Here is a 10,064-nt window from a genome sequence, read left to right as displayed (position 1 = left end):
CTTGCCAAGGCTCCATCTGGTTTCCGGAAGTCATCTTTGGTATTTCCGTTATAATCTCCACACAGTCCACAGAGTATATCCTCATAGCTGCAGTTCACATAATATATTCACTCAAACATCATATAGAAGTGTAAACCAATGAAACAATTCACTCAGAGATCTTTTTGCTTTTGCCACAATGTCAAATAATGTCCAAGAATTTCAGACTTTAACCATTAGAAATCTACAGTTAATCTACGATAGAAAATAACTACAGGGAGATCTATATTTAGTCGAGGATCCCAAATTAAAATTATGTAAAGTCGTGACTCACTCCTTGATCACTTTAATGTCCATGAAATGGTTTCCATCGTAGCGAACAGTCAAGCCAAAGGTTGTGGACACGGTATAATGTTTTCCTGACTTGAAGACGGAGACGCCAGGGGCTGGACTCACTGGAAGGTTAACATTGGTCCCATTTACCTGTATGGAAAAAGCAGGTGTGGAAAAAATGAATCGAGATGAATTCACAGACAAAATATCGCCACTAAATCTCCAATTTCCAATTCCAAGGTCTTCAACGTTGGGGTAGTGACCCACAAAGGGGCCACAAACATAATGCGGGGTTTGATGAAAACAAAACTCATGTTTTTGCACTGTGGGAGGAACCTGGAGTACCGCAAGAGAACCAACACATGCAAACTCCATGCAGAAAGACCCTAGCTGGGAATCAAACCTAGAACTGTCTTCCTGCAAGGCAGCAGGGCTACCCACCATGCAGCCCTTTCATGAAACGCCATAAGACCTAAATTTAAGATTTACTTTGATCAATTTAGTTGATTAACTAAGTGCAACTCATGACTACGGATGATATGCCCCAGATGTCCTGGCTGAAGCCCCCGATAATCCAACTCCTCAGCAAATGACGTGGTGACGACTAATGACATGCTCCAACTTCACATACCTATCTGATGTCTCCATAATGACTTGTTTTTACACTCTACAGAGAATGACCTTTTGACTGGTTGGTCTCCATCCATGAAACTATCCTGGACTGCTTACCTGGCTCTAAGCAGAAGGAGAAAGGTTATTGCATAATAGACTACCACCTCTGATGTTCCAGAATGACACAAGGCCATGTATATGGATGAACCATTGTTTCCAAGTTTGAAGACGTTTCGCTTTCCATCCAGGAAGCTTTTGCAATTCAAAATGTCAGAAATAGCGTTGAGTTTAAGGCTTTATAGAGCGGACCAAAAAACTATACCAAATGCAAGCACATACAAATTGTTTAGTGGCCCGCTGGCACAGAAGAGGGAAACAGTGATTATGCCTTTCAGCACAAGGTTTTTCCAAGTCGACAGAGGCATGTTCCCTGCAACATAGCCTGAAGCAAGTTTCTCCTCCGAGTCGTCCTCTTCCTATATCTCGGACAAAAAATATTCTGTGCTTCTATAGCAGCAAGACTGACAAAAGATGGGTTTTAGGAATATGGGGACCTGGCTCTCTTTCATTTATCTGTGATTAAAAGGTTTACTTGCTTTCTTCAGGATTATATACCTTAAAGTTCTTCATACATAAACACAAAGCCTTGCCTTTACACTGTTCACACATTCATTGTCAGGTTAACTGTGTAAAATCCTGATCAACAGTCTTGCAGGTGAGGCATTTGTTGGCTTAACTCTGTCTGTGACATGCATGCACACCCTCCCCCTAGCCTTTGAAGACCACTGCAGTGGGTTAGTGGTTGCACATCTGGAGGAAACTACCCTGTTTCCTCTCACTTATCGATGGAACTTTAGTAACCACAGCAGCAAATGTTCTGGGGGTAGAAATAAACACTTTGCTATGGAAAAAGGAACAGAAATATGATGGTACTGCCGCTTTTTTATCGTTCCTAAAAATTATTTTAGACTTTGTCCAACCCTGGAGTTGAGAGTTTAAGCAATTACTTTTGCATACCTGTGCAAGTGTATCAGTCATACAGGTTATGGCAACCACAAAACCAGCTTAAATCAGAGGCACCCAAAGTTTTGCATTGTACATGCAAAGGAACTTTGCACATCTTTCATTGGCCACATTCAATCTTACAGACTCTTGATTTTGACGAGCATTACACCCTGGCCACAGGCAGTTTCTGAAAATTGTTTTATTGGGAAGTCTGCTAGAATCTCATATTGCAATTCACTAAGGGATTTGACTATTGGGTCAATGCTCTGTCCATTGATATAAGGGTTTGGCAGCGGAAAAACCTTAAAGACCCCTGTCATATACCATTACTTTTATCTTAGTAAAGAGAGGTAGTGAGTTTAGCACTTCATACCTGCACAGTGCCACCTTTGAGAATTGAGATCTTCGTCATGAACACATGTACATGAACCGCCTTGAGGTAGGAGATGGTGGGTGTGTTATGTCGGTTTTCATTGTCTGCATGGACCTCAAAGTATGGCAGGCTTGTGTGATTGCAGGGTGCAGACATCAGGTAGCTGCAGTTGCCCATGAAGTTGTATTTGCGTTTGTCAAAGGTTGTGTAGTGAGGATCTCCAGATGCTATGCATGTTGATGAATCTAAGAGGAAGAAGAATCAATAAACTGTTCATCTGAAGCTTCTTTTAAGTGATTTAGATACAAACCATTTGTTCCAACTGTGCCTCAGAGTGACGTATGTCTTTATGAACTAATCACTTGCTGAAAATTCTCAAATCTGAGGCTCAACAAGACATCATTACCTTTAGGATAGCAGCTAGAAACACCATTGACCTCTCGACACTCTTCGGTGGGATCACAGGAGTTATCAACGCAGTCAAAAGTGTAGTTCCCCAGACAGCGGCAAAGCTTTGAACATCCATCTCCTGATACTATCTCACCAGGCTGAAATTAGATGGAACAGGAAATCAGTAAAAGGACTCACCCTAAAGATTCCAGAACTAACTTGCTGTTCATTGACATATCTCTATTCCTTTTCAAAATAATTGTAACATAAAATGCCACCTTACCTCATAATAGTTATTGCCATCATCCAAACAGCCACATTTCTCTAGAGGAACACAACGCTTTCCCTTGAAGACATATCCAGGTTTACAGAAGCAACCACTGACGCAGGGTCCAGAGCAGTTGGTGGAAGGTTCCTGACACGATGGGATACAGGATGGTCCGCATTCAATAAACTCTGCATTTGGTGGACAGGGTTCTGTTCACAGAAGAAAGAAAACAGAAGAACACATTTGGAAATGGGCAGTAAGTAATGGAAACATTGGGAATAGTGGTTGGCTTCCCCATAGTTGGTTGAAGAGTTCTCATAACAAATTTAAATTTAACTTGAAAAATGTAATATAAAAACATCACAAATAACTGACCCTCATTTCTTTATTTTGAAACAAAATATTTTAAATAAAATAACACTGAAGTCTTCTTTTTTTCTTATTTCAATCTTTCAATTTACCATGTCTGGTTCAACTGAGATATGTTCCCAGCTTCAAATAATAAGCCAGGCCAAAACTGATGACTGACTGATTTGTATTACACTCCTGGTCCAATACGGACTTACCCCAAAATGCTACTAACATTGGGACTATGGCCTGAGTGTCTGAGATATGGCTCTGACTGCTTAAACTTTAATTTGGTTATGCACTTTCTGGGAATACCAGCATAAAACCACTAATGGGTACCCCTAAATGACCTTTCATCTTCAAATAGCCCCTCTTTGCTCTTGTTTTGGTTTTCCCTTTTACACTAGGGAAGGTACCTAAAAATTGTGGGGTGACTTTAATTCTAAAACTAACTGGAATCTTTCCTTTCTGGAGCCATTTTTTTTTACTGTTTAGCTCATAAAATTTTGCTGCTTAATTTGTCGTCTGGGCAAAACTTCCATTGAAATCATTCCATGTGCTGCATGGCCTTGTTAACTGCACCTGCACTGAACCATTGTTAATTTGAATATGCACACTAATTTGATATCCTTGAGGAATCTCCACTGCAGCCACACAACAGTCAGTGTGAACCTAGGATTATATTAAAACTTTCTCGACACTCAGAAGATATAAACTTACTAGGATAGCAGCCTAATTCTCCATCCTGGACTTTGCACTCATGGGTTGGAGCACACTCAGAGGCCACACAGGTGACAAAGGGTGAATCGCACCTACATTTCAGCTTACAGTCCTCCAAATAAAACTCCTCTCCAGGCTGAAAATCAGAAAAGATCCTTTAGAATCTAAGACAATAGGATTGTTTTAGCCAGTTGTTCCCTGAACAAATGTTATTCAGTAGGAATCATCTCTAATTGCAAAACTTACAAAGCACATTAATGCAGATTCATCAACTGATCAGTCAAGCAATTAATTAATACTTGATCTTCAGGTTAAAAGTTAAACATTTATCTTTGGCTATGGCTCTGAATAAAGCTTAGTCATCAAACATAAGCAAGGTATACTCCAATGGATTGCCAGTTGGGCCATTCATGCCCAGCTCTCTGTACCTCGTAATACTGGCCATTGCTGTGTGTGCAGCCACAGGTATTCTTCGGGACACATTTTCCAGCACTTAGGACGTAACCAGGATCACAAACACACCCCTCAGAGCATGGTCCACCACAGGAGGGAGGTTTTCCAGAGCAGGTCTCTTGACAGGGGTCAGCACAGGGCTCAAAATGGCTGTTGGNGAGGGAGGTTTTCCAGAGCAGGTCTCTTGACAGGGGTCAGCACAGGGCTCAAAATGGCTGTTGGCGGTGCAGTTCAGTGCTAGATATAACAAAACAGGGAAGAGTCAATTATACAACCCAGATAGAGGCAGACATGCATTAGACATCTTATATTAACCATCAGGGTACTTTCTAGACTAGTACCAGTATTTAGATGTTATAATCATCTCTAAGCAAGTACTTTAAACCTTTAAAAAGTCTCTAACAGTATTAATCAGTTACTAGAGGCTTTGGTAAAGTCGATTTTGTATGAAGGATTTTTTTCAAATCACTCATTTAACTCCATCAATCCATACTCTTTTGCTTATCCAGTGTCGGGTTGTGGGGTTGCGAGCTTCAGTAGGGAGGCACAGATGTACCTCTCCTCAGCCATTTGGGCCAGCTCCTCAGAGGGAATCCCAAAGGTCTTTCAGGGCCAGCAGACCCTGCATCGTGTCCTCTGTCACCCTCTAGGTCTCCTCCCAACGGGACATGCATCAACATCTCACCAAAGAGGCCTCCACGAGGCGTCCTGAACAGATGCCTGAGCCACCTCAGCTCATCTGGCTCCTCTTGGCATGGAGGAGCAGCGGTCCTTCCCAGATGACTAAGCTCCTCACCTTATCTCTAAGGGAGAGCCCCTCTCTTGACCGAGTGTCCAAGACATGTGGCCCCGGATCAGATAAAATAACAACAAAGTCGATCATTAAACTATGGCTAGGGTGTCCTTGTGCCAAGTGCATGAATGGACACCATTATGCTTGAACATGGTGTTCGTTATGGACAATCCATGAAGAGCAAAGAAGTCACACAACAAACCACCACTCGAGTTCAGATTGGGCCATTCCTTCCAACCATGCCTTTCCAAGGCTCAATGTTATTGCCAACATGGGCAGACTCAAAAAAGGGTGGGTAATATGAACTGCTGCTTAGCGCATAAGCACAAACTACAGTCAGAACCTGTCCCCCCACACGTATGCGGAGGGCGGCCACCCTCTCTTCACTGGGGTGAACCCCGATGGCACCAAGATGAGGGGCAGCCCACTCCTGCTTGGCGCCTCCCAACTCCATAGTGCAAGAATGTCCAGCCGCTCTCAGGAAGACTGGTTCCAGAGCCAGAGCATTGCATTGAGGTAAGTCAGACTATCTTTACCTGGAACCTCTCAACTTCGCACACTAGCTCACACTCCTTCCTCAGCACAGAGGTGACATTCCATGTCCAAGGAGTATGCTTCTTCAGACGAGGATCAGAATGGCAAGGTCCACACCCTGTTATGGTTCTTCCCATTTGTTATGACTCTGAGTTTTCAGTTTTCTGTTATCAGCTGTTCTGTTTTGTTCTTTGATTTATTTTCTATTATATTCGAGCATTCTTTAGTTACTCTCTGTTGCCCCCTTGTGGTTGTTTTCTTTCCCCTTGGATTCCTTCTTGCCAGTTCCACCCACATCTGCTCCTTAATCAGCTCGTTAGTCTATCCTTTGTTTGGTTGTCCTTAAATACTCCACCTCTGCAGTCACTCAGTGCTGGTTCCTTGTCGTTGCTGTAGTTGTCTTCTCAGCTCGTCTCTCCCTGGCTCCTCATGCTTGTTTTCCCCTGATGTCTAAATGTTTTTTGATTTGTTCAATATTTTAAATGGATTGAATCACATTGAATTTCTGGATTGCTGCCTCTGTTACCTGTGTTCTTCAATTAAATCTGTCAAAACTCATCTCTGCTTCACTCGTCTCTGCATCTGGGTCCTCAAGCAACCTCACCACTCATTGTTGACACACCCTTGATTGCAACCTATTACACAATGCATCCGATCCATTTGGCCCTCTGACAGGTGGTGAGCCCATTGGAAAGGAGACCCATGTTTATGTTTTGAGCTGTTCCCGACCAGGCACCCTGAGTAAAAGCCTGGCCACCAGGCACTAGGCAGCCAGCCCTACCTTCGGGCCTGGCTCCAGGGTGGGGCCCTGGTGACCCACATCAAGGAGATGGAACACTACATCCATTTGTTGTACTCATAATAAGGGGTCTTTGGGCTGCTCTTTCTCTGAGCCCTCACCTAAGACCTGTCTGCCTTGGGTGACCCTACTAGATGCATAAAGCCCCTGACATCCTAACTCCTAGGGCCATTGGGAAACTCAAACTCATCCACCACGAAAAGGTGGCAGCCTAGGGAAGGGGGCTGCCACCTTTCCTGGGCATTTAACTCACTATTATAAACCATAACAGCCTTCATTTTAACTTTCATCTCATTGCAAAAAGCCAATACTCACGGCAGAAAGTATTATTTCTCCAGGGTCTGATGTTAACCCCACGGTCCTGGCACTCATTGACGTAGGCCTCAATAGCTTCACACAGAATGGGTCTGGCTCCACCCAGTTCACATAGGTCAAACAAACAGTCCCTGAAGTAATTCTGAAAACATAGAATTTATTTTCTTAGTTACTACGCTGAATGGTGTCTCTGATCTAACGTCAAAGTCTCTCCCAGAAAGCAGAAAGAACCAATCAGTGTTTACTAGTCAATGAAGATTTCCTAATTCGACACATGATATGGTTTTACATGGGTTTTATAAGCAGTGCTTTTTACTTTGTATTTATAAATAAATGAAAAGCTGTTAGACAGATAAAAAGCTCCTACTAGTCACCACCTACATTTGGGCTGACTTTAGGGTGGCAGGCAGCGAAGGGACCGTCTTTGTCCAGCAGGATACCACAGTATCCAGAACTCTCATAAAGCACCTCCTCTTCTATAGTACATCCAGGAATGGTATTGTTAGGTTTCTTATTGCACCTGTCAACACAAGTCAGGTTCATTGTTTAGCATTCTTATGCCAATAGAAGATGCTAAATCAAGTAACTTGTACTGAATCAAAATGAGCAGAATTAATTGGATAACAAAACTGTTGTTTGATTACAAAAGAAAAACCTTAAACAACTGCTGCACCAGAGGAAATTTTCTCTGTATTGTTTTGAAAATGATGCATGGAGGGAAAATCATTTAGGATAGAAAATAATGAGGAAATTAACTTGAAGAAATACATTTTCTCTTGGTTTTCCTGGATTGTTGCATTCGTTCAATACTCACTCTGGATCAGTGTTCCAGCTGTCGCCAAACTCATTTGCATTGCTTGCCAAGGCTCCATCTGGTTTCCGGAAGTCATCTTTGGTATTTCCGTTATAATCTCCACACAGTCCACACAGTATATCCTCATAGCTGCAAATTACAGAAAATATTCACTTAAACATCATAAAGAAGTGTAAACCAGTGAAAGAATTCACTCAGAGATCTTTGCTCTTTTGACTACATGAATTTGAGAGTTTAACCATAAAGGGTCAACAGTTAATTTAGTGGAGGAACACAAATCAATATCACGTAAAGTCATAACTCACTCCTTGATCACTTTAATGTCCATGAAGTGGTTTCCATCGTAGCGAACAGTCAAGCCAAAGTTTGTGGACACAGTATAATGTTTTCCTGACTTGAAAACGGAGACGCCAGGGGCTGGACTCACTGGAAGGTTAACGTTGGTCCCATTTACCTGTATGGAAAAAGCAGGTGTGGAAAAAATGAATCAAGATAATTGCAAACAAAAAATATTGTTAATAAATCACCACTTCTCCAATTTCTTAAAAACGAGGTTTAAAACTTGGAGAAAAAAATCTCTCTAGTATTTGTCAGACTCCTTGAAGGCCAGTGTCCTGCACTTTTTGGAAATGTCTCTGCTGTCAAACACTGAATCAAATAATAAGGTTCTTGGCATGACTATTGAGAACTTTGCTTCATCGAAGCAGGTAATCAAGCAACTTGATATAGCTGTGTTGGACCTAAGCAATATCTAAGAATTGCAGAATACCTTAAAGGGTATTTTAGTTACAGTGCTGTAGTTACAGGTTCCTCCTGGTTAGAAACCATTTTGATCCTTAGAACTTATCTTCTATGGAAACCAGCTAAGGTTATAAGCTAGCCAGTGTTTCGGGGCTGTCTCAAAGCTAACATCCTTTTGGAACGACCCGTTGTTCACATTCTATGGGCAGTATGCTGACAGTATGCAGTCCCTGTCTGTGAGTGCAGACCTTCATAGAGGGGTACTCAAGACCACTTCTGTGAGTTACCACCAGTAGTTCTGGATGAAACCACCCTTTTTTTTCTCTTGGTTATAATTACCACTATAGAAGCAGTAACAAACGTTTCTGGCAAAAGATACAGGCTTCATGGTTCCCTCTTCGGAAATAAACAATATTGGTATAGCCATTACTTTGTTATTCCAAAGAAGGGGGTTAGGCTTTATCTCATCATCAACATAATTTTACCTTTTTAAAACAAGATGGCAAATGGTCTGTACTTATATAGCAATTTTTGAAGTCACAAGACTTGACCAAAGTGTTTGCACTACATTAACTCATTCACCCATTCACAAACAGAGATGGTGGCAAGCTACAGAAGCAGCCATTCAAAATGGCCCTTCCCAGTCAAAAGCCTGTCGAATGTCAGCAAAATCCCCTCCAACTTTCAGCCACTGGCCTTCTCATGGGGATGCATATTTTTTACTCTGACTCCAGCCTTTCCCTGAATTACAGGTTCTGACCAGGAGATGATGTTTCTCTTTACATCTTAATGTTCACAAATCCTGAGAGAAAGAATATTTTAGGTGTTTAAAAAGGAATTGTAGGGGACTAGCCAAGGGCCCATCTAGGAAAGTGGGGACATTTTTAATGGCTACTACTGTATATTGTAGCCACGGCTGCACATGGGCTCACTGACAGAGACGAGGCTGCTGTAGACAGACACCACTGGGCCCTCTGACAACCATCAATAGGCAATATGGGGGATGTGTTTTTCCCACATTTGAAATGGGGTTTGAAGCCATGACCCTTTGATTGCTGGGCAAACTCCTGAATCAGATGCCACTGTCGCCCAACTACCTTTACATGTACAAAATCAGGATAGTGATACTGAGACAGTTTCTTAATCTGGGCAGTTTCTGACAGCCCAGGCAATTGATATGCAAAGATTGATCCCGCCGACTTTTTTTAAAATCGAGCATTACATCCAGACCACAGGCAGTTTCTGGAATTTGCTTTCAAGGGCAGAAACTCCTAATGACCACATACTGCTGTTCTTTAAAGGACTCTACTAGAAGGTGCTTGCTTTGTCTCTTCATCAATTTGAAGGTTCAGGATTTAAAAAGACCTCAGACTTAAACCATTATCTTGGCTTTGGTAAAGGGGTGAAGTAAGTTGCAATGAGTTTTTGACAAGTGTTATTTTCTCCAACACTTCATACCTGCACAGTGCCACCTTTGAGAATTGATATCTTTGTCATGAACACATGTACATGAACCGCCTTGAGGTAGGAGATGGTGGGTGTGTTATGTCGGTTTTCATTGTCTGCATGGACCTCAAAGTATGGCAG

At 42.2% G+C, this 10,064-nt stretch overlaps 1 protein-coding gene across 1 annotated transcript in view; it reads right to left on the bottom strand.

The window, feature by feature from the left end:
- Window positions 1-10,064, bottom strand: part of LOC107100680 (zonadhesin-like) — a 50,719-nt gene that overhangs the window by 33,443 nt on the left and 7,212 nt on the right. Inside the window, exons 10-22 of the mRNA XM_015399255.1 lie at window positions 9,936-10,060; window positions 8,042-8,190; window positions 7,737-7,865; window positions 7,304-7,442; window positions 6,923-7,064; window positions 4,641-4,718; window positions 4,457-4,578; window positions 4,029-4,164; window positions 2,976-3,169; window positions 2,709-2,850; window positions 2,303-2,547; window positions 314-462; window positions 6-87 (exon numbers count right to left, since the gene is read on the bottom strand). Of these exons, the coding sequence (XP_015254741.1) occupies window positions 6-87; window positions 314-462; window positions 2,303-2,547; window positions 2,709-2,850; window positions 2,976-3,169; window positions 4,029-4,164; window positions 4,457-4,578; window positions 4,641-4,718; window positions 6,923-7,064; window positions 7,304-7,442; window positions 7,737-7,865; window positions 8,042-8,190; window positions 9,936-10,060 (1,832 nt within the window). The remainder of the gene's footprint in view (window positions 1-5; window positions 88-313; window positions 463-2,302; window positions 2,548-2,708; window positions 2,851-2,975; window positions 3,170-4,028; window positions 4,165-4,456; window positions 4,579-4,640; window positions 4,719-6,922; window positions 7,065-7,303; window positions 7,443-7,736; window positions 7,866-8,041; window positions 8,191-9,935; window positions 10,061-10,064) is intronic.

Source organism: Cyprinodon variegatus, unplaced genomic scaffold (assembly GCF_000732505.1).
Source record: "Cyprinodon variegatus isolate N-32 unplaced genomic scaffold, C_variegatus-1.0 Scaffold1000, whole genome shotgun sequence".
NCBI lineage: Eukaryota > Metazoa > Chordata > Actinopteri > Cyprinodontiformes > Cyprinodontidae > Cyprinodon > Cyprinodon variegatus.
Note: the sequence above shows the minus strand (reverse complement) of the source record. Positions and strands in the feature narration are given on the sequence as shown.